The 23,513-nt window shown below is 35.7% G+C and overlaps 4 protein-coding genes across 5 annotated transcripts; 1 reads left to right on the forward strand and 3 right to left on the reverse strand.

Moving 5' to 3' along the window:
- Nucleotides 1-321: 321 nt before the first annotated feature.
- On the forward strand, nucleotides 322-3,638 carry LOC100246073 (pentatricopeptide repeat-containing protein At4g19220, mitochondrial). Its single transcript, XM_002269085.3, has one exon. It carries the CDS (start codon nucleotides 486-488, stop codon nucleotides 3,336-3,338), a length of 2,853 nt encoding a protein of 950 aa, XP_002269121.2. The 5' UTR covers nucleotides 322-485; the 3' UTR covers nucleotides 3,339-3,638.
- Nucleotides 3,639-4,062: 424 nt separating this feature from the next.
- LOC100249488 (ABC transporter E family member 2) lies at nucleotides 4,063-12,117 on the reverse strand. Its single transcript, XM_002271356.4, has 11 exons — nucleotides 11,769-12,117; nucleotides 11,565-11,650; nucleotides 11,227-11,442; nucleotides 11,032-11,121; nucleotides 10,269-10,573; nucleotides 9,981-10,176; nucleotides 9,703-9,888; nucleotides 9,321-9,590; nucleotides 5,639-5,884; nucleotides 4,887-5,021; nucleotides 4,063-4,791 (listed from the first exon to the last, which is right to left on the reverse strand). The coding sequence occupies exons 1-10, from the start codon at nucleotides 11,869-11,871 to the stop codon at nucleotides 4,902-4,904; spliced, it is 1,818 nt and encodes a 605-aa protein (XP_002271392.1). The 5' UTR covers nucleotides 11,872-12,117; the 3' UTR covers nucleotides 4,063-4,791; nucleotides 4,887-4,901.
- A 2,263-nt stretch (nucleotides 12,118-14,380) lies between these two features.
- On the reverse strand, nucleotides 14,381-17,363 carry LOC100254598 (glycine-rich protein A3). Of its 2 annotated transcripts, XM_059735093.1 has the most exons (4): nucleotides 17,109-17,240; nucleotides 15,395-15,584; nucleotides 15,260-15,352; nucleotides 14,381-14,841 (listed from the first exon to the last, which is right to left on the reverse strand). In XM_059735093.1, the coding sequence occupies exons 2-4, from the start codon at nucleotides 15,573-15,575 to the stop codon at nucleotides 14,594-14,596; spliced, it is 522 nt and encodes a 173-aa protein (XP_059591076.1). In that variant the 5' UTR covers nucleotides 15,576-15,584; nucleotides 17,109-17,240; the 3' UTR covers nucleotides 14,381-14,593. The 2 variants fall into 2 exon arrangements, with proteins under 2 accessions (XP_059591076.1, XP_002271036.1); XM_002271000.4 differs by having other exon boundaries at nucleotides 15,260-15,584; nucleotides 17,109-17,363.
- Nucleotides 17,364-17,992: 629 nt separating this feature from the next.
- On the reverse strand, nucleotides 17,993-22,708 carry LOC100259709 (F-box protein SKIP31). Its single transcript, XM_002270845.5, has 9 exons — nucleotides 22,461-22,708; nucleotides 22,211-22,366; nucleotides 21,263-21,336; nucleotides 20,441-20,516; nucleotides 19,994-20,104; nucleotides 19,290-19,464; nucleotides 19,051-19,166; nucleotides 18,358-18,418; nucleotides 17,993-18,273 (listed from the first exon to the last, which is right to left on the reverse strand). The coding sequence occupies exons 1-9, from the start codon at nucleotides 22,536-22,538 to the stop codon at nucleotides 18,203-18,205; spliced, it is 918 nt and encodes a 305-aa protein (XP_002270881.1). The 5' UTR covers nucleotides 22,539-22,708; the 3' UTR covers nucleotides 17,993-18,202.
- Between the last annotated feature and the right edge of the window lie 805 nt (nucleotides 22,709-23,513).

Consider the following 23,513-nt stretch of genomic DNA (forward strand, 5'->3'; position numbering starts at 1 on the left):
CTATAAATGATTTTTTCAGATTATAAGAACTTGTTTGATAGTAATTTGATGAAACGTTTATAATATTTTTAACACTTAAAAAAATTTATCATTTAAGTGTTAAAAAAATGTAAAAACGTTTTTTAGAATTACTGTCAAGCACGCTCTTTAAATAATTTTTAAAATTTTTAAAAGTGTTTCCTAAATTTTGACAAACTCGTAATGTTTTTCTAAAAACACTTTTTACATTAAAACCACTTCCAAAAATGAGGATGAAACGGACTCTTATTTATATCATCACTCAATCATGTAAATCTCGTTGTCATGGTATAATTTCAACAATTAAGAGGCGTCATGATGTGTTTACATGGTACCTAGTATTTTTCCATGTGATGAACATATATTATTCAATTTAAAAAATAATTTCTTCGCTACTTTTGATTTAAAATATTTTTTCAAAGAGCCGATTTCATGTTATAAAAATCGGGTGGGTAACTTCCCATGGCATGGGCAGTTGGGGAGTGAAAGCAAAAATAAGAGAGGCTGTTAAGCGCACGTCAACCAACACCTTCCTCACACTAAGAGCTTCACTTTCTCTTCATCAAATCTCCCAAACCACAACTCATCATTCCCTGCTTTACAATGACCTGCCCAAGCCTACACATGCCTTGTTACTCATCAAACCTCATCCTCTACTGTCAGCCTCTTTTTCCTCTCGTTCTTCCACTGCCTTCCAACTGTTCAATGAAATGCCTCATAGAGACAGAGGCTTCGAACAGGCCCACTTTTGTCATGTTATTTATTTCATTAAGTCTTTTGCTGCAAGACCCACCAACGTGACTGCCAGCATCGCCCATTGTTTAGCCTTCAAGATGGGTGCTCTTGCTCACTTGCCCACTTCCACCTCTCTCCTCACTGCCTATTCAAGAGCTGCAGATTTCAGCTCTTCATGGGCTCTGTTTGATGAAATTCTTTACCGGGATGTGATTCTTTGGAATGCTATGATCACTGCCTCGGTTGAAAATCAGTGTTTTGGAGTTGCAGTGAATTTGTTTGTGGAGCTGATGGGAGAAGGGGTTGGGCTTGATTCAACCACCTTGTTGATTGTTGTGTCAGCCTCATCCCACATGGGTAACTTGACACAAGGCCGAGTTCTTCATGGTATAAGCTTCAAAACTGGGTTGCTTTCGGATTCATTTTTGTGTAATGCGCTCATAGACATGTATGCAAAATGCGGTGAATTGAGCTCATCAGAGTGTGTGTTTGGAGGGATGGAATATAGGGACATAATCTCTTGGAATTCAATGATGAGAGGATGTGCTTATAATAATTATCCTAAGAAGTCCTTGTGGTATTTCAAGAAGATGGCTTATTCCAGCGAACAAGCTGATAATGTGAGCCTGACATGTGCTGTCTCAGCATCTGCACTTCTGGGAGAGCTGAGTTTTGGGCAAGTCATTCATGGGTGGGGAATCAAATTGGGTTACAAAGACATATCTCATAACTCTTTTGAGAATTCTCTTATTTCACTATATTCACAATGTAGAGATATCCAGGCTGCAGAGATATTGTTTAAAGAAATGAAATACAAGGATATCGTTTCATGGAATGCAATGCTTGATGGATTGGCCTTGAACCAGAGGATTTGGGAAGCATTTGATCTTCTCCATGAAATGCAATTATTGGGGTGTGTTCAACCTGATTCAGTTACTGTAGTTATCATCATTCCACTTTGTGCAGAGCTAATGCTCTTGAGAGAAGGGCGGGCTGTTCATGGGTTAACACTTCGGAGAGAAATGGGATTGGATTTTTCAGTTACTAACAGCCTGATTGACATGTACTCAAAGTGCAAAGATGTGAAGAGGGCTGAGCACGTGTTCAAGGCCATTCCAGAAAGAGACTTGGTCTCATGGAATGCGATGATATCTGGGTATTCCCAGAATGGGCACAGTAGAGAGGCTCAACATTTATTTAGACAACTGCTCCAATCATATTCACAGTGCAGCTTGTCAACTCTTTTGGCGATTCTCCCTTCCTGTGATTCCTCTGAATTCCTGCAGTTTGGGGAATCCATTCACTGCTGGCAGCTGAAATTGGGATTTGCAAACAATCCTCTAGCAGTTAATTCCCTCATGTTAATGTATATTAATTGTGGAGATCTTGTAGCCTGTTTCTCATTGCTACAAACAGTTTCAGCTGCAGCCGATATTGTTTGTTGGAACACTGTCATGGCTGGTTGCACTCAGAATGGCCATTTCTGGGAAGCTTTAAAAGCTTTCAACTTAATGAGGCAGGACCCTGATGTCTGTCATGATTCTGTTGCCCTCTTCAATGTTATATCAGCTTGTGGAAATCTTGAGCTGTTGTTTGCAGGGGGATCACTTCATGGTCTTGCCCTTAAAACTTTAATGGAATCCGATATTCGTGTACAGAATGCATTAATTACTATGTATGGAAGATGTGGGGAGATTGAGAATGCAAGAATAATTTTCGGGTTCAGTTGCAATCGCAATTTATGTTCATGGAATTGCATGATCTCTGCTTTTTCTCAGAACAAGGATGGTAGAAGAGCGCTAGAACTATTTTGTCATATTGAGTTTGAGCCAAATGAGATCACCATTGTTGGCATTCTCTCAGCTTGTACACAACTTGGAGTTCTAAGGCATGGGAAACAGATTCATGGTCATGTGATTCGGTCTAGGTTACAGGGAAATAGTTTTGTATCTGCAGCGCTTGAGGATATGTACAGCAACTGTGGAAGACTGGACACTGCCTTTCAAATATTTCAAAGTTCACCTGAAAGGTCAGTTGCAGCTTGGAATTCTATGATATCTGCATTCGGGTTCCATAGCAATGGTGGGAAGGCGATTGAACTCTTCCATGAAATGCGTGAGTGTGGAACTAGACCGACTAAAAGCACTTTTATAAGCCTTCTATCAGCTTGCAGCCACTCAGGGCTAGTCAATGAAGGCCTTTGGTACTATAGCAACATGTTGGAGTTGTTCAATGTGGAAGCAGACACTGAGCATCATGTGTGTATGGTTGATATGCTGGGTAGAGCAGGAAGGCTTGGTGAGGCCTATGAGTTTATCAGGCAGATGCCAACTCAACCAGAACCAGGTGTCTGGGGAGCCCTGCTGAGTGCTTGCAGCTATCATGGGGATCTCAAGATGGGGAGAGAAGTTGCAGAGCTTCTCTTTGAGCTGGAACCTGAAAATGTCGGTTATTACATTTCACTGTCGAATATGTATGTTGCTGCAGGAAGATGGAAAGATGCTGTAGAGTTGAGGAGAATAATACAGGACAAAGGATTAAAGAAGCCAGCAGCTTACAGTCTTATTGATGTTGGAATGGGGTGAAGAGAGCCGAAGAGAAGTCATGGATCAGGAAGGGAACTCTTCCCATCTTGAAAGAAGTGGCCATATAACTCCAATTTTGACAGGACAAGACAACATGACCCTAAATGAATACAAATACATTTTAATGGATTTGAGTCAAGTGTAACTGTGCTTGTATTAAATGAGTTAAGATCATTTATTAAATGGATCATATGATAAACACATCCGGGTAGTCCGGCATGATTATTAGCTTGCATAAATTTCTTACCTTAACATACCATGAATGACCTAGCACAATTATTAAATAGTTTGTATTTGCCATTTGGGTTGAGCAAATTTTTTATATTTCTTACCTAAGCATGACTAACAAGACAATACCAAGGTTGATGGTCATCAATCTACAAATCATCATACCACCTTGTGATAGCAAGCTGAAGCAGGCATTCTAGGATATATTGGCAGTCAATTTGGCCATCATGCATCCGTTAACTATTAGTCTATTATAAGCTTTCTTAATCAGTGTCTAGTGATACACCCACGAATCAAAAGTTCACACAGTTAAAAGGAATCATAGTGAAAGGGATGTATATGGGAATCATCTATCATGATGAAAACAGAATCTCAATTCAGAAGTCTACTCAAAGCTGGTTCTAAATGTCTAACCTTCCACTTTGCATAAAGGAAATTTATCCAGATTCGGCTTAAAAACTAGCCTCCAGCTTAGAGTACAGTTCAATCTCAAAGCTAAAAGTAAAATAATTCCTCATATTCAATTAAATCCCAAATTCTATAGGAGTTTATGGTGTTCATGGTTCTTGGTTACAGTTTTTTCATATTTCTAAGTCACTTGCTGTAACATTCATAAGGACATTCGCTGTAAAAGAACGAAGCCTCCGTCAGGAAACAACAACAGAAAAGGGAGAATACAGCATCACATCCTTGATTTATGACCGGGCACCTGGACTTCAACACACATCAAAACATTCCTTCAATTTCAGAGGGACTAAAATCAGAAAAACATTTGTCCATGGTAGTTCCTTCATTTGATAAATAAACTTATACCACAACAGATTTTCCACAGAAAATTCCCCAAATTTATAGTTGATTTCCTTTGCCCCAAAAGGAAAGGCCAAGTGTGAGATGGGTTCTTCCCTAAGGTTCCAAATCTGTGACATCATTATCTTTTGTTCTTCTCCTCACTCTAGTTTGAAACACACTAGATGTGGTGAAGGAGAAGAAAAAGCACAATTCATCCTCAAATTCACTCAACTGATATCACGACCAAAACAAGAGAAGGGGAAACTATCCTGAAGTGGCATTAACAGATTACTTGTAAGACTACTCATTTAACCATCCCGAAAACAATACTTCTTCAAAAGCAAAGGGCCACTCTCCATTTGTCAATCCATCAAAATGATTCACTCAAGCTCTGATATCTGACAAAAACGCCTTTCAAAGCTTGCATATTCAGCAACTGCAGCAAAGGAGGCAAAAAAAGGGTCAAGATAATTGCCTAGGTGCCAAAAGAATGCAACACAAATGAGTTGAGTATGAGCAAATGAATCAAACCTGTCAAAAATCAGGTCAGTCATCCAGGTAATAATATGATCCAGCAGATTTTTGCTCCCTGTCCTTGGTTGACTCCAATTTGTTGATTCTTGGGCGGAAATTTGTTGGATCCCGCCTAAATGTGATATCTAGATGCTGCATAAATTGCAATAAAGTGCCAGGTCAGAAAACTGAATATACATAATGGCACACAGGTGAAAATAAGCACACATATGCAGGCACACATTGTTACTTTCTCTTGTATTGGCTCAAACCTCCCCACACAAGTCTTCATACTTCATTGGCCAATATAAAAGTATAAGAACATTGCACACAGAGATGCACATCTAACAACACAGAGATGCATACATTACGCATTGGTTTTCCTGACACTAATTTTGTAATGTAAGCCTCTCTACCCCTTTAGCCAATGTTATAGTATTTAGTTTTGTTTTTTATCAGAAATTTTAGTATTTAGTTTCAGTATCAGAGTTTTATAACATCCACACCAATATTGTTAATCTAATCCTGTATATGATATTAGGAGAGAATACAGGTAGAAGGGCATGCTTCTAATGACTTCAAAACATGAAAGGTTTTGGTCTTGTTACAATCATCAGGGGACTTAATTAGATGCTATATCATTATCATGAGAACTGCCAAACCACATGCCCAGAGGAAATTTTCTAAAAGTGTTCAATACATTTTTAGGTTTAATTGTTGTATTTCTTTCATTTAACCTCTTTTACCAAAGAAGAAAAATGGTAACTTACAGATAAGAAAAGATTCATCCCAGTCAACAATGACTGAGGAGTATTGGCAGTACAATCCACTGATGGTTGCCCCTCATACACTATAACTCTGTCTGCAAGATAAGTTGCCATTATGAAATCATGCTCAACCACAAATGCAGTCTTCTTTGCGTGGAGGATAAACCTCTTAATGACTTTTGATGCAACTATACGCTGTTCTGAGTCAAGATATGCACTTGGTTCATCTATCAAATAAATATCTGCAGGCTGCATGAGATCCAACAGAAAACGAGTCAACAAGACAACAAGGAATACAAAAAAATCCAGACCACATAATTCGAGCAGTCCCAACATTCTCCAAAACACAATAATTCCATAGACTACTTTGCAATGAAGCCACTCCTATAGTATAGTTGTGCTCAAAGAGACAATTATTCAAAATTTCCATTGCAAGCAGATCAAAAGAACTTCAATTTTATGACATCTAAAACCCAAACCATGTTAATTCAAAAACCAAGAAAGAAAGTAGTTGTAAGAGGCAAATATGAAAATCTTAAGAAAGAAGTAGTTATAAGAGGCAAATATTAAAATCTCTGTCATTACTTAGTTTACGAGGCAATTAATTAGAAGCCATCTTTAACTGTTCTTAGCAGTTTGTGTTAAATAATAATTATTGTACATGTCCTGTAGCAATATTGTAGAAAATTACTTCAGAAGTAAAATTCAGGTAGCCAAATTATGCTGGAAAAGACAAAGAGATGTCCTGCAGAAGGAGGTGGTGACATGCATGAAAGTATGAAGGAAAAGTTTGAGAAAGAGAGAGAGAGGGTGTGTGTGTGTGTGTGTATACTGAAAGAGAGAGAGTTGTGTGCAATTAGGCAAGAGAGAGTGTATCAGTACTGAGCTAGTGTGTAATTAGGCAACTCTAAACCTTCCAATAACTCCAAAAGAAACTCATTCATTTCAAACATTGTGGTCTTGCTTACATAAAATGAACCTTATTTATAAAAACTAAAAACTTGTTAGGCCAGTAACAGACTTCTAAAATAAGCTTAGTGAACATAACCAAATAAGAAAGCTTCTCATTATAGGACATTTCCAATGTACCTAATGTGTTGTTTCACAACCCAAGAAGAAAGATTCTTAATTGTGATTAAAGTTGAAGCCCAAGAAAACTTTCATAATTTACCATTAAAGGAGCATAAATAGGGCTAACTATAGTAACATGATAATAACTATAGTAATGTGAATAGTAAATACTACAATACCTCTAGACTAACCACTTAACAAAAATTTTCTAAAACTACTAACTCCTAACACCACTTTAATTAAAATGAATCCCTAGTCGATTTATAATATTGCAATATAAAGACAAAAATAAAAATAAAAATAATTTCCCCTTTCTTTTTTTTTAATAGGTAAATAGCAATAGTATAAATAGAAAGAGGATATGCCAAACATAGCGTCCCCAAGTATACAAGGAAGTATACAGCATAATCCCAAAGGCTCACCTCAGAGGGCAAGGGAGACAAACAAAAAACATCACCTACCCTTACTTTGAGTCTTACCAATCAATGAAGCTAACAAGAGACATGGGGGTCATATCTATAGCCACCCTAGACCAAGACCACAAATTACATACAAAAGAATTTATTTAATAAATATACCAATCAATTTTTCAACCAATCATGCAATTTTAATAATCATATTTTTTTCCTTCTTTTTTCCTTCCATTTGTAATTATTAGAGAACTTCTAATCAGTGTTTCTTAAAACCTACCTACAGTCCAGCAAATGGTGAACATTAAAAGTCCTATGACAATGAAGAAACATCAGCAAACTCAGCAACATGAATAAAAGCAAACATAAAAATCCTTACCATGCGTGAGTTCAGAAAAAAAGAGTGGGCAGTAGCAAAACAATACTATTTTTTTCACTTATAAGAAACAACAATTCCATTGAACTATAAAAGAAATAAAGGGTGCAGGAAATAAAAGCAATCCTCCAGAACAACAGGAGAATCTATGTGGGTTTGGTTTCTCCTTGGAAGAAACTGCAACATTGGTTGGTCAGACAAAATGTTACTTCCTATAGTTCATAATTCTTATAGCTCCTGGTCATAACCCTACCACACCCCAAAGTTTCTTCTCAACTCCTGAAAAGCTATAACCATCATGTTTATGATGATTGCAACATCTCTAGGAGGAATCCAAGAGATAGATCCACCAAAATAAACAAACTCTTCCCAACCACAAGGCAACCAAACAGTGGAGTGATGATTGGCCACCTCCTAGCTCTAGCATAAAACAAAGGGTTCAGAGCTAAAAGCTTCACAAGAGCTCCTAATTTGCAGTAAGAGATTGGTTTTAACCATTTTATTAATCACTAATCATGTGAAGGCTTCAACTCCCAATGAAACTTTGAACTTTCAAATAACATTAGCCTAGGAAAAACTTAATTGAGTGTTCATTTTTCAAGGGCATGAATGAGAAATAGAGTGTAAAGGCCCAAGGCAATGAAGGTTCAACACCTTTTATCCAGGAAAGATGAAGAGAGATAAAGATCACGCAAAGAGAGTATGAAATGACATGGGTTTTCAAATAATAATAATGATGATGATGATGATGATGATGATGATGAAACTTTGAACTTCAAATAACAATAGCCTAGGGAAAACTTAATTGAGTGTTCAATTTTTAAGGGCATGAATGAGAAATAGAGTGAAAAGGCCCAAGGCAATGAAGGTTCAACACCTTTTATCCAGGAAAGATGTAGAGAGATAAGGATAACATAAAGAGAGTATGAAATGACATGGGCCTTCAATTTCTTAGTTTGACAAGTTACACAATAATAATAATAAGAAGAAGAAGAAGAAGGTTTCAAAATGGGATGTTTTGGGAGGGATAGTAACAAGAGGGAGGTATCATAAGAAGAAAAATGGATTTCTATAATAACCAGAGAGATGGATCACCTACAATCAATGGAAAATTTAGCATGTGGCTTTCAAATGACAAACAAACATGATCATCAAACAAAAACATTGCCATTCCATCCATTGAAACGCCACCCACATATGCTTCTAATAATGCTTGCCCCTCATGAGTCACACCTCCTAGGGAACAAAAAGAAAAGAAAAAATAAATTGGAAGTTCTTAACTGTTACTATAATCAACAGGGTTAAATCTTGAAACCTATCCCAAAAAAAAAGGGTTTAAATCTTGAACCATTTCAAAGATTCCATAAATAATGCAGAATGAAATAGAGAAAAATCATGCTGTAACTCTTGATTAGTTGGATCAAAATAGAAAAAAGGAATTTGCTTGCTAAATGTTGTACTACCTAAACAATTAGTATCCATTCTTTTGAATTAAGCATAAACAAGATCCAATGATGAGTGAATCATAGCCTGACAACTTCATAGGTAAAAAATGCACAAATTGCAGTCCCAGCACAGTGAAGATGACAAATAAACAAGGAGGAACACAGAGGAGAAATTATGAGTTAAAGCAATCAATTTCCTAGTCTTCCCATGAGTGACTTTCCCTTCCTTCTGCCCTTTCTTTCTAGCTACTTTCATAGGGGCATGAGTCACTCTCTTCTGCTTTGAAAGCAGTTCCCAGTAAGCATAAACAATATAAAGTCACTAAGCATAAACAATAAAGGTATATTTCAGGGGGCAAGGTAAAACCAAAGCATCAGTTTACCTTTCCAAGGCATAGACATAGTGCGACTCGTTGCAACTCTCCACCAGAGAGGTTCACAACTTCTTGATCCATCAATTGCTCAATCAGAAGAGGTTTCATGACATCTGAGACAAACTGAGGATGCATATATGAATCACGTATCTTTTGATGCAACAAGTGTCTAACTGTAGATTGAAATTTTGGGCTGATCTTCTGGGGCTTGTAAGAAACATTAAACTCAGGAATCTCCACGTCAGAGTCTTCTACAGAATCAGGTTTCAGTAAACCAGCCTGCATCATAAACCAATAAGAGAATTCATACCATTGAAGAGGAAAATTTCAAAATACTAAAAAACAGCAGTCTATTACAATGAATGTCAACAACTATGAAAATAAAGAGTACCAGCATCCGGATAAATGTTGTCTTCCCTGTCCCATTCTCACCCAGCATTACAATAATCTGAGAATCTGTAAATTCTCCCTCAACCACACGAAGTTTGAAATTGCCCTGAGTTTTTGTCATGGTTGGGTATTTATATCGTGCATATGTCTCAATTTCCTCAGCACTCTCCTGTGGAGTCTCAGCAACCTGAAAAACACAACAAATTAAATGGCTCAAGTCGTTAAATATGTGCTACTTGGTACTTAATCCACACAAGAAATTAAAATCAGAATTACTACCTTGAAAGTGAGAGATTCCTCCCGGAATCGTAGATTCTCTGTGGGAACAAATCCAGCTAAAAATATATTGATTCCTTCTCTAACAGAGAAGGGAAGGGTAACAACTCCATATGCACCCGGCTTCCCATAAAGGCAGCAAATGAAATCTGACAAATAATCTAGGACGCTAAGATCATGTTCCACGACGATTACATAGCTGAAACACAAAAATTTAAATGAGCAGAAATTTTATCAAGTCCTGAATACAAGTAAGAAAAACATTTTATATGACAGGGGAATGATATCTACCTATTAGGCCTGAGCAGAGATCGAACAACTTGGGCAGCTTTAAGCCTCTGTTTCACATCAAGATAACTTGAAGGTTCATCAAACATATATATCTCTGCATTCTGTATTGCAACAACAGCAATAGCAAACCTCTGGAGCTCTCCACCCGATAAATCTCCCACGTTACGGTCAATAACCTGATTAAGATCAAGATCAAAACAAAGTTCTTCCTTCATATCCCTCTCATCCTTTTGGTCAAGCACTTGACCAACATTTCCTTGGACTGCTTTTGGAATATGATCAACATACTGAGGCTTGATGATTGCCTATGAAATAAAAAATATCTCATCATCAGGAAGAGAAAAGAACATAACGGACACCATTGTTTAATTTAATGTAAGAAGATGGTTTAAGATACCAAATACAGCAGTAAGAAAAACAAACCATTAAATGGTTTCTCAAGTATATTTTTTCTTTGTTATTGGTTGGCTTTTGTTTTGACCCCGTGCTTATAATTATTTTCCATTTTGCAGCTACTTTATTTTTTCCAGGTTTGGACCTTCTCAAAGCAATAGGACTTACAATAATAACATAAACAAGAGCACATTTAGAGGAAGCTAATCCTTTTTCAGTCAAGAGGTTTTATAATCCAAAACTCTTGAGGGAGTGATACTCCCCCCAATTCAATTTCATTGGGAACAACTTAGCAGGTCTTTCCTTTCTGGGTACAAGTTGTGAAACAACACAGCACATCACAAGCAAAACTCAAAGCAAAGGTGCAAACCTTGAGATTATCTTCAAGGATTCGGGTGAAATAATTCTGCAGCTCAGATCCTCGGAAATATGTCAATATTTCCTGCCAATCAGGAGGGTTCTGCAAAATACAAAGAAAACAACTCCATCTCAAGTGCACACATCGGAGCAATTATAAAAGAAACAATTAGGAAAAAATCAGAGATTAAAAAAGGGCAAAAATTACATTGAATCGACCCAAGTTGGGCTTCAATTTGCCAGCCAAAACTTTGAGGGCAGTAGATTTTCCAATGCCATTGGTTCCAACCAAACCCAGAACTTGGCCTGGCCTGGGCACTGGCAGTCTATGCAATTTAAAAGTGTTTGGCCCATAACGATGAGTGGTATCTTTATCCAAATCTTTTGGAAGATTGATGATCTGAATTGCTTCAAATGGGCATTTCTACAAATGGACAAACACACGAATTAACAGTTACAACACCAAATTCAACTCAACAAACTCAATTATCAGTTAAATTCATTCAACAACAGAATTGAAAAGGGGGACAAAAAATAAAATCAAACCTTGACGCAGATACCACATCCAATGCACAATTCCTCCGATATGAAGGCAATCTTCGATGCAGGCGTTACCTCAATACACAGTTTACCTGCCAACAAAAAAATAAATAAATAAATAAAAATAACGACCAATTCACGAATCCATTGATTATGGATTTAGAAATACAAATAAAAATCGAAAGAGAAAAAAAAGGGAAAAAGAAATACCAGTTTTGACAACTGGACAGCTTTTTTTGCATTCCTGACGGCACTTCTTGGGCTTGCAGCGGTCAGAACTGACTATGGCGATTCTGGTCAATCGATCCGCCATCGCTCTTCCCTCTCTTCTTCTTCTGCGGCTTCTCCTTCACTTCCCTCTTAAATTCAGGGAAACAAAGCAGGAACTGGAAGAAAGAAAGCGTTTGGCGCGTGCCGTTCTGCGCACGCTTTCTAGGGTTTCTTCCTCTTTCCCTATTATTATTTATTTTTTTCCATTTCCTATTTGTTATTTAATCCTTTTGTAAAGCCTATTGGTATTAATAGTATGGGGAAAATTCTCGGGCTTACTGTGCCCAAACCCCACACCCTTAAAATTAAAACTATAAATAAATAAATAAAAATATTTTTAAAATATATATAAATAAATAAAACCCTTTTTCTACAATTTGACCCAAGTTTATTCGTATAATTTCGGGGAGAATCCTTGTGACGTGTGCCCTCCACACCGCCCTCATGCCAACCACTCATATTTACTCGAGTTGTCCATAAAGATTTTCAATATTCTTTATATTAAATATTATATTTTCCAATGGTAAGAGCATTCGTGAAAGTTTGAAATGCTTATACCAAAATCATTGTTGGAAAAAAATAATAGATTCTCCATTTTTATACCACACATTCTATTTTTACTCATATTTTGACACCAAGACATGAAAAATAGTTTTTAGAAATGGAAAATAATTTTCAAAAAATCATTTGTAATTAAGAGTTTTTCATTGCTAAAATTTTCTTTCATACCCACAAATTAGATATTGTGAGGGATCTTAATTAATAGTGTCTTTCGTTGGAAAAAGAAAAGGGTTAGAACGAGATGATATAGATTTATCGCAATTATTTAATACTTTGCCTTGGTAGAAGATATGATTTCTTGGGACTAAGACTTATTTGTTTTTAAGTAATCACGTAACTCAACAAAAAAATTCTTTACCTATCCAATTTCTAATAAATCAAGATAACCATTTGTTCTGATATAAATAGTCATTATCTGTTTCTCCATCGTAAGAGGGGATGATTGGGATTGTTTGAGAAGTTCACGTTGACCTCTTACCAATTGATTCTGATTAGTTTTATCAAGATTAGAAGTGAATTGTGCAAAGGTTTCTAATTATATGAATTGCGCCAGTTCCAATTTTTATTTGCCAAGTACTTGTTTTATGACTTTAATTTGAGTTGTAGATCTTTGGAGACAAAAATACACACATTAATAGCAAGTCTAATTCTAACATTGAATAAATCCATAGATAAAAATATTTGTCAATCTGTAATGAAAATTACATTTGTAAGAAAATAAGCCAATCATTAGCGTAAGCAAAGTATACTGACTTGATCGTCAAAGTGGTTTGCCCGGACTCCTTCTGAGTGAACTTTTGTGCAAATAGAAGGCGAGCGTGGTAGAAATTCATTCAAAGAATTTTCATGTACCAACATGTACACTATGGTACTTTGACATTTTCCTAAGGATTATCAAAATATTATATAAATATTTTTAATTAATCCTCATAATATTCAACAAACAACACCCTAAAATATATTAAATGTAAGGAAATTATATCCCAATTTAACCCATTTCTCTTTGCATCAATTTGAATAATAAATTTTTAGGACAAAAATATTCTTTGATAAAATAACCAAACTATCCTTAAGAAGACATACACATTCATCCCAATTCAATGTCTAGTTTCCAAGTTTAAACATTTGCACAACGTCCAACCTTTTAGTTTTTATCCTTTTTCGTAATTTCTTACTTTTAAATCATTTTTAAATTCTTTTAAATTATTTTTCAACTATTTTTACACAAGTTTTTTTTATCAAAATTTATTTTAAAAAATAAGTCTTAAAAGATATTTTCTCTTAGGGTTTATTATTAGGAAGAAAAAAAAAGAAAGAAAGAAAAAGATACATTTATAAATTGTTTTAGGGTGAGTGTGAAAGAGAAATAGGAGGATGAATGTGGAAGAGAATAATATTTTTTGGACTTAATTATTTATTATATTTATAAATAAATAATTTCCGATAGCAAATTTACAAATTCGTCCTTGATTCACTTATATATCTACGGATCCTCACTAAAAATAGAAAAGAAATAAAGTATTAGCATCCTCCTCGGTAAAAGCATCCATGTGAAACATTCTACAAGAAGCAGCCATGTTTTTGATGCATGAGGGAAAGCAATCAAAGCCCAATCAATCTCTCTTTATATCGACATATGAAAGCCTTCCATTTATGATTTTTGTTACAATGACTCTTTTCCCTAATTGGGTTTTTTACTTTTTAAGATGAAAAATGTTTTCCAAAACAGTTTTTAAAAAATACATTTTATTTTCTAATTATCAAACATATTTTTTTAACTTTTTCCAAAAAAACAAAAAACTATTTTTGAGAACGGTTAACCAACAAGCCCTTAATCTTTGTTGATGGTGGCATGGAACATTGGCTTCCTCTTGGGATTGACAGGCAATAGGGATGAACTCTGGCTCACCAACATGATCAACTGCACCATTTTGGCTTTTTGTTTTAAGTTTTAACACATATGAACCATCAGTGAAAGGAAAATAGCAAAGTTTGGAACGCACAAGTAACTGAGAATATATAAGCAATTAAAAAGCTGACTGACTCATGGGATTGGGAACTGAAACATAATACAAACTAACCTCCTCAAGAGGCCCAGTTGATTCAATGTTCTAATAAAAGTGGGTCAATATGGGTCATCACAGATGTATAGGCTTATTCATAGAAACCAGAATCAGCAACTCTTAAGTCAAACTACACACAAATTACTTCCATTTCTTGAACTTCCCACCACCAAACATTCCATGCTGCCCATGCTTCCCAAACTTTCCATGCTTCCCATGCTTGAACTTGCCACCATGGTGCTTAAACTTTCCGTGACCATGGCTTCCTCCGTAGAAGCCATGTCCCACATTGTGACCGCCATGGCCGCCATGGCCTAGCTGGTGGGCACCATAAGCAGCAGCAGCTGCAGCAGCACCCCCAGCTAGCATTGTCCCCATGCCTCCATGTCCTGAAGATCATAAGTAAGGATTCAACAACTTGCAGAATATCAACACAAGTATAATTGAAAGAACAGTTCCTTGCTCAAAAGAGGCACTTTCAATGTCACAAATCCAATCACCTGATGACCACTGGAGGGCTAAAGGTCTAGTGGAAACCAGCATGACTCCAAATCATCAGATTTTGGAGTTCATTGAATGTTCACAATGTTCGGTAACTTAGAAATTAAGAGGAAAAAATACACTTCCTACCAGCTCAAAACAATTTGCCTGTGGTTGACAGTGTACATTACATGCGTCATGCCAAACATGTACATTGAATATCTCAAATGTAGAATATCAGTCAAAAAAGTACTTGGACAGCAAGTAAAATATGTACAGCATTTGCTTTCCCACAAAGCATCACAAAAACAACTAGCAGAATCATACCTGAATGAGGAGCTGATGGACCAGGATAAGCAGCTGGTGGGTATGAACCAGGAGGATATCCAGCCTGTGGATAGCCTTGTGGAGGATAGCCGCCTTGTGGAGGATAGCCGCCTTGTGGAGGATAGCCGCCACCACCATGTGGAGGGTAGCCGCCACCACCATGTGGAGGGTAGCCACCACCATGTTGAGGGTATCCTTGTGGCGGATAGCCCTGTGGAGGGTACTGACCAGAAGAATGTCCAGCAGCAGCATGGGCCAGCTGCGAAAAGAGTCCTTTGTCAGACTCATCATGATGAGTATCCTTTCCACCACCCATTTTTTTTTACTGCAAAATCAAGGTAAACAACAGACAAAGGACCTGTTAGATAAAGACAAATTTGTCTGTGTATGCATGTCAAGAAAACAATATGATCACCTCTCTAACCCCTCTCCACACATATACGCACAAAATTGCTAATGAATCCAACCCAAAACTATTAATGAATCCAACCCATTTGACCTTTAGCAAATAACTTATCATTCAATACATCAAAAAGTCAGTCTTATTTTGAATTATAAAAAAATAAAAAAAAGGTAGTCTCTTGCACACCTCACAAAGCTTCTCTTGTTGGAAGCAAAACTTGTCCTGCTCACAAGCTGTTCTTTATTTAATGTTAGATTCTTTTCACCCAAATAAAGGAGGTCTAGTTACCCAGCCAAACAGTAGTTAGAGCTAGCATTTAAATTTTCGATTTATTGCATTGAGAGCAAAAGAAATAAACAAGTAATAAGTTGGAGCATACTCATATCTAACAGGATGGATACAAAGCAAGCACTGTTTATAAACAAATCTGGAGTATTGTTAAACTAGGTTGATCCAGCAAAACATGGTCCAGAAGCATTGTGTCCACTGATGTAGAGGTTTTTGATTGGATCATTCAGGGAGAAAAACATCAGCTCTCACACAAATTAATAGCAAAACAAGACATTGGTGTACAGTAGAACACCACATAAAAATTTCATATGCATCCCATTAAGTATGAAGACAGGATGCAAAACATCCCCATGAAATGGGACCAAAAACACACCATGACAAATGTAATGAGAGCTGGGATTGGAAATGGTGATCGGAAATCACCATCACAGTCGTCTACCACCTCAAGACAATGAACTCATAGAAACCCTTAACAATAAGCATAAAGCAACAAACAATAATTGAAGGTCTAATTTGGAATTGGTCCTTGTAAATTTGGGGTTCTCAGATGGTAAAACATCCTAATAATGTACGGTATAATCTGACTTAGCCTCAATTCTCAAAACAACCCGCTCCAATAGACGAAGACCTTTAATAATACAGAATAAATGCCTGGAAAGTAACACATCCAATTCCCTCGTTGCCTCCATGAGGAAACATAGGGCTCAAAGAAGAAGATATTTTTTTTGTGCCCAAATATGCAGCAGATTGATGCATGTTGAGTACCCAAACGTGAAAATTTTGTATTTCTGAAAACTTCAAATTTGGGTTGCTGAAGAAAAGAATTTGTTTTTTCCAAATCATTATATACCAGGGGACAAAACAAAACAGAGAAAGAAAAGCTAAGAGACATGTTAGAGGGAAGAAAATGAATGATCTAATGATATGTTGACTGACGCCCAATTCAAATCCAAATCTTTTTCCAAACCAGGGAAATCATGAGTAATGGAGAGGAAAACTCCAATAGAAACAATCACATGAGATTATATGGATATATGTATGGATCAGCAAGAGTTAATACAACAAAATGAAAGATTTTAACAAATTCAAACCCATTATACAATGAAATGAAATCAAATCAAATCAAGCTAGAGAGGAAGGAGAGGGAGAGTTTACCCAGGTGGTTCGAGCGATGTTTGTTTGTTTGTTTGACAACAAAAATCGAAAGAAGAGGAATGAAAAGAGGAGAGAGTCTGAGGTTCGATTTATAGCATAGAAGAAGATCGGCGTTGAAACGCGTATCGGACGCGTATAAGCAAGGGTGGAGGGGCAGGGTTGGGGGTGTGAGGACACGTGTATAAAACTGTGGGCCCGGGGAGTGTGGGGCCCAACCTTAAGAGATAAAAGTATAAAACTTTATCCCAATATATTCGCCCATCTTTTTTCCCATCACGTTTCCTTTTTCTTCTTTTGATTTTTGTTGATACTTGTTACTTTATTTATTTGTTTTCCGCATATAAAGAAAATTAAATATACCATATTCCTATAATTTGGAAATCCAATAATAATTCATTCCCTTTTACGATCATAAATCATGTAAGTCCTAAAAGTCAACTACATTGCTTCATTTTTCATGTTTCTTTTTCCTTTCGTAAAAAATATAGATAAAAATACTTGTTTACTTATATATAAAAAAAATGGCATCCCTTCTATTAAGCATGCAAGCTGTTCAAACTTGGACCGAGGAATTGGTCCAATTCCAAATCACCGAGCCGTCCAAATGGAAATAGGTTAATGGTGTTTGTTTTTTCGACTGAATAAAAAAAGTTAAAATATTTTATTTTTTTTATTCATGTTGACATTATCCAATACAATTAAAATGAACTTATTATTAATAGGTTCAATTTAATTATGTTAGATGATATCTATAAACTATTTTTAACTAAATAAAAAAAATTAAATATTTTGATTTTTTTTATTAAGTCAAAAAACAAACACCACCTTAACTTCCCCAAAAGCTGTAATAAGCAGTTCTGAAAAAGTGTAAATTGGCTGGCATATCATAACAATAATAATAATAATGATAAATCCTTGAAAACCCACATACATCTATTTATAAGAACAGTAGGCTATACAACAAAACAGCTCAACAGAGTCATAGCAACAACCAAAAAGGTGCTTCTTCCTGCACTCCACTCTTCTAAATTTTATTAATATGTTGCGTACAGCTGTTTGGATTAAGCAGTCTTAGTACTCCAATTTCTGATAGATCAGCAGAACCTCAAAGCAGCTTCAAGTTCCTTCTCATCAGCGCAGTTGTATCCTAGCAAATACGCCCGTGCTGCCCCCACACAAACAAAACATGTGGAAGGGTTTCAGGATTCAGGGAACAAATGAAAGAGATAAAAGAGAGTAGGCGGATTACCAAAACGGCCAGATCCCATGAATGGTTCAGCTTCATCTGTTACCCCACCTTGTTGCTGTTCCTGAAGAGCAGCAACAGAAAGATCTTACATATTTTGATTTATAACATAATTTCTTACCTAGAGCAACCCTGTTTATGGCATCAACCAAAAGAGCAAACTAAAAGAAAATTCCAAATAAAAAACCAAAAAATTGGATAATGGAAGTTTCGTTTATATATATAGAAAGATGCAGATGTTGAAACGAAAAGAAAACAAGCAAAAGAAGGGTGAAAAATATGGACATTTCTGAAACAGAAAAACCAATTAGGCAAAAAGGAATTAAGGAAAGGATTTACTTCATCAATCTTAAGCAGTTTGTTTGGCTCCTACTGTATTTTTACATGGTTGAATATGAGCCCATGCAATCACATTTTCAAAATTTCGAGTATTTGCCTGTCCATGGCAACTATACTGTACTATAACATTCCCTTTTGAGAGTAATCATGAAGGATGGTGGAAAAAACTGTGACATTGTGATTCCAAACTATGAAAGCCCAAGATATTAAAATCCCAAAAGCAAATCTGGATTAGAACAAAACATATAGGCTATTTATGGGGTAAATAAGAGAAGTCAGAAAACATATGAATGAGATCAGAGATTTTACAATTCACAACCAGAAAAATAATGTAGGCTGAAGGTGACTTATACTCACAATGTCTGGTTCCTCATCTGATACCAGTAATCTATCAAAACAGTGCCCAGAAATTGTACAAACCACAATATCATTGGCTGTATCCGTAACAACTTCTCTGCATGTATCATCACATACTGCATAAACAACCAAGAGAATAGAACAGTTAGCACCAAATTTTATGCACAAACATGTATACATTTGTGCATTTACACACAACATATGCCTCATTATTTGGTAAAGAATTATGACTTTCCTACCATGAACACGTCCGGTCTTCTCACAAACAAATACATCCCCAATTTGGTAGTAGGTACAAGTTACTCCAGAACAGTTATGGTCGATGTCCACCTTATCAGTCAGACCTCGACTACTTTTCCAACTAGACACTTGATCAGCAACAGTCTTGTCAAGAATTATCCGGTCATCATTTACCTTCATATAAGAACCAAATTAGAAATGGAAAATTTGGAACACCTCTTCTTAAATTTCAGTATAGTCATGTCACAATGGGAAACAGAGAATCATCTATGCAGGGGGAAAATAAATAAATATCAAGATCATCTGATTCTTAATCTTTTAAAATTGAGCACATATACAGCCACACACTAGCACAAAATACAAACAATTTGAAGCCCAATCACAAGATATCATACACTCATCCAAAAGGCACAAACAAGCGTATTCAAACAGACATAAAAGTGAAGTCAAAGCATTAAAATAGTTGTTGTGAACATAGTTTCATAAAATAAAAAACAAGAAAGAAGAAGAAAAGAAAACATATTTTTTGCTAATAAAAAGGTATGTTTTAAAAAAAAAAAAAAAGTACTGCTGGAACATTCATCATTCAACATATTTACCACAATAAATTAGAAAACCCAAGGAAAAAAAAAATTCTTGGAGGAAAACATTATGATTTGTCTCAAGCTCGTACAAGAGGCAAATGTTACAGGCAATCCTTTACCTGTGACAGAAGAGGTGCTTGGCTTCTCTTTGCTACCTGCATTTGGATATAATACTCCTTGAACTCAGATGGGCAATTTCTCACGAATTCAATCATGTCTTCTTCATCACGCTGAAGGAAAAAGGTAAGGCTTAAAAACTATATTAATACTAAACCAAACTTTAACAACAGACATCAAATGAATCAAAGGAAATAAGACAAACCAAAGATCTTATACCCTAGAAAACATATGGTGCAGAATGTTTGAAGTGAATTCAGACCGAAAAAAGAAATTCCCATTTTTAAGTTCATAATAGTTTCTATAATTAAAAACCACCTACATAAAAAATGAATTTAAAACCTTACTTTCAACAATATACTTTTTCGGATAATTGTGCTGAAGAACAATATTTTTTTTTTTTTTTATCATCATATGAAGAACAATAATACTTACAATTCTAAACTTACCTCAATATACAGCTTTTTCCAAGCACATTGTCGAAACTTTTTTGTAGGCTGCAACAGACCCCAGCGCATACAATACCTATAAAATTTTGGAAATGATTATAGCAACAGATATGATTGTCTTTATTCATGCAAACTTAAACATACATGCACACACATACATATGCATACATATACATACATATATATATATAAACCACAAGGAGACATGTTGCAACACTAAGCCCCATTATAGTTTTTAACTATTTTGGCAAGTGGCCAATGCTCTAAAGTTTCCCTCTAACATGCATATGTTTTTTATTACACCATTTTCTCTTTGGAAAATAAACCTTGAACTACAGAAGTTTATGACACAAGGCTTAATCATGGCTACATAGCTTCCAACCTTTCTCCTGACCATCCATATCAATGTGCTCAGCAACACAGAGTACAATGATGGATATGTAGGCGATCAGAGATTCACCAAGGCTTTCTAGAGCTCTCACCTAGTAGAGAAATTAAGGGAGTCTCACCATTAAGTGCGTGCAAAATTGGTAGAGTGTTCTAATAACTTATTCATTGAAATTGTTAAAATGTCTCTACAAATCTCTGCCTGTCTAGAATTCTATGCAAATACAATTCTTCCTTGAGCAAGACATATAGAAACAATAACTTTTCATAAGGCCTCTCCAAATTCTACTCTGGCACAAATACCAAAACTAGGATGAGACTCCTGAATAATTAAGAATGACCAAACCACAAATAAGATTAGAAAATCCAGAACTAGACACCTTGACTCCAAAATATGTGAACAGAGTAGAAAGAGGATAAAATTATATTACTTACAGTCGACGCCATAAGCTTTCATCAGATGCTGCACAGTTTAAGAATCGACAAACCAGTGAGCATGCAACAAGGTCCTGCAGGTTTCATAAAACATCATTAACATAAAAATAAGCTGAGTCAGTAGACTCTGAAATAACTAATAACCAAAATGTAAACACATTCTATCAAGTGTCAGAGAACATCTTATGCAAAAGCAATTTCAAATGTAAAAATCATCACATGTTCCTTCTTGCATTCTTTTCGCAACAAGGAATGCATAGCTACCAAGCACTTAGCCAATTGATAAAGGGAATTGAAGGGATATAAGTTAACCTTTTTTTTCTTTTTCTTTTGATAAGAGAGTGTATATATTAAAAAAAGGAAATGTCAAAACAGCGCCCCGAAGTATACAGGAAGTATACACCAGCCTCCAAAAGGCTCACCCAACAGGGAGAGGGAGAGAAGCAAAAAAAACATCACCTGCCCTCAATTAGAATTTAGAACCAAGCTAATCAATAAAGCTAATAAAAGAAATAGGGCCCATATCTACATACACCAAGACCACAAATTATAATTAGTTAACCCTTCTTTCTGCCACCTTAAATTTTGTTAGTTTAGTTGGACAACAGTGATATTTTTCCATTCAGAGATCAATTTATGCCCAGAAATAATCAAATAAGAATTCTTAAAATAATTCTTAGTGGGTATTAACTAACAAACTAATAATATGATAAAAATCTGTGCATATACCAAGCAGCAATCAATTTAAAACTGATATTAAAAAGATGAAAGTAGAAATGAAACGAAAAGGAAATATTTTTCATTCACAAGCACAATTTCAATGGATGATCAAATACCGAGAGTTGATGCATTAAGTGAAGAGTTTCATCAATACGTGTCATTCTATACACAAATAATAAGGTGAATATGAATCTAAGAAATGGAGAACAATGAAAGAAAAATAGATACCTCGGAGGAGAGGAATTTGAGGATATGATGGAAAAGTTCAGGGGGGATCTTGCTGAAGATGCCAGTCTCTATCCTCTTGGGGGCACTTCTCTTGCTTCCTTCCTCATCCACGCGCAATCTCTTTGCTTGTGGCTGCTCTGCAACCGCGTCTTTTTCCTGCAAAGTCCACAACATCAAGGTAGATATCGGTGTGTTCGGATTGCGGGAAAAGGTAGGAAAACTGAATTTTATCGGAAACCAAAGAAGCAACCTGATCGGAGGCCTCAGAGAGGACCTCGGATTCCAGGAAATGAGCAAGATTTTCGTCTTCGTCCTCCGAAACTGTCATCTCTCAGCCTCGTCTGGTTCCCACACAGACTCGCACCAAACAAACGCAATCCCCTCCCTAACCTAACCCCGAACCTCAGATCCCCAAGCCTAACTCCGAACCTGACCCCAAATTGAAACTAACAGGTCCGATTCCGATTCCCTATGCAAAATATCATTTTTCTGAGAATCCTTCCACGCGCCCTCTTATGCGTGGATTCCACGCCATGTACTAAATTTTATTTTATTTTTTCCTTTTTCCTTTTTAACGCGTAAATATTTATGAAATTAATTAACGACAGGTAATGTGTCGAACGAAGAAAATAAACCGATCCACTATTTATCGTAGAATTAATTGGTTAAAAGAAATTAAATAATCTATATATATATGAATTTAATTAATTTATTCTAAACATAAATGCTATTGACTATTACGAGTATTTATATACATATTGAAAAGAAATTGTTATTTTTATAAAATAAAATAAAAAGAACATTTTTATTAAAATGAGACCACATATTATATTTCTAAAATTAGATTTTTAATAACCCTTTTAATCAAATAACCATTTATTTTATAATGGCTTCGCACTCTTCACTAGCAACATCATACCACATGGATCAAATTTGAGGATTTAATCTTAAACATATAGGGGAAATTAGGGATCGCAATTCCTATTGGAGGATCGTGTTAGAATAATAATTATGTTAAAAACATAAATCCAAATACTATCTAGTTATTATTATGGATGACATGTCGAGCAACCTATTTAACCCATTTAATAATTAAAGTCCTATTTTATAATCAAATTGAGTTAGGTCTTTTATATATTTATATGATTAATATTTCAACTAAATATGTTTATAACTTTATTTGTGTAGGTCTTATGTTAAGAGATTTTGTGAAGTCTTTTTTCTCATGTGGAGTCATTTTTGTTAATTTGAAGTCCTTCATTTAAAGAAGTCACAATTATTTATAGGTAAAAGTAGAAAATTA

This window comes from Vitis vinifera, chromosome 2 (genome assembly GCF_030704535.1).
Source record: "Vitis vinifera cultivar Pinot Noir 40024 chromosome 2, ASM3070453v1".
NCBI lineage: Eukaryota > Viridiplantae > Streptophyta > Magnoliopsida > Vitales > Vitaceae > Vitis > Vitis vinifera.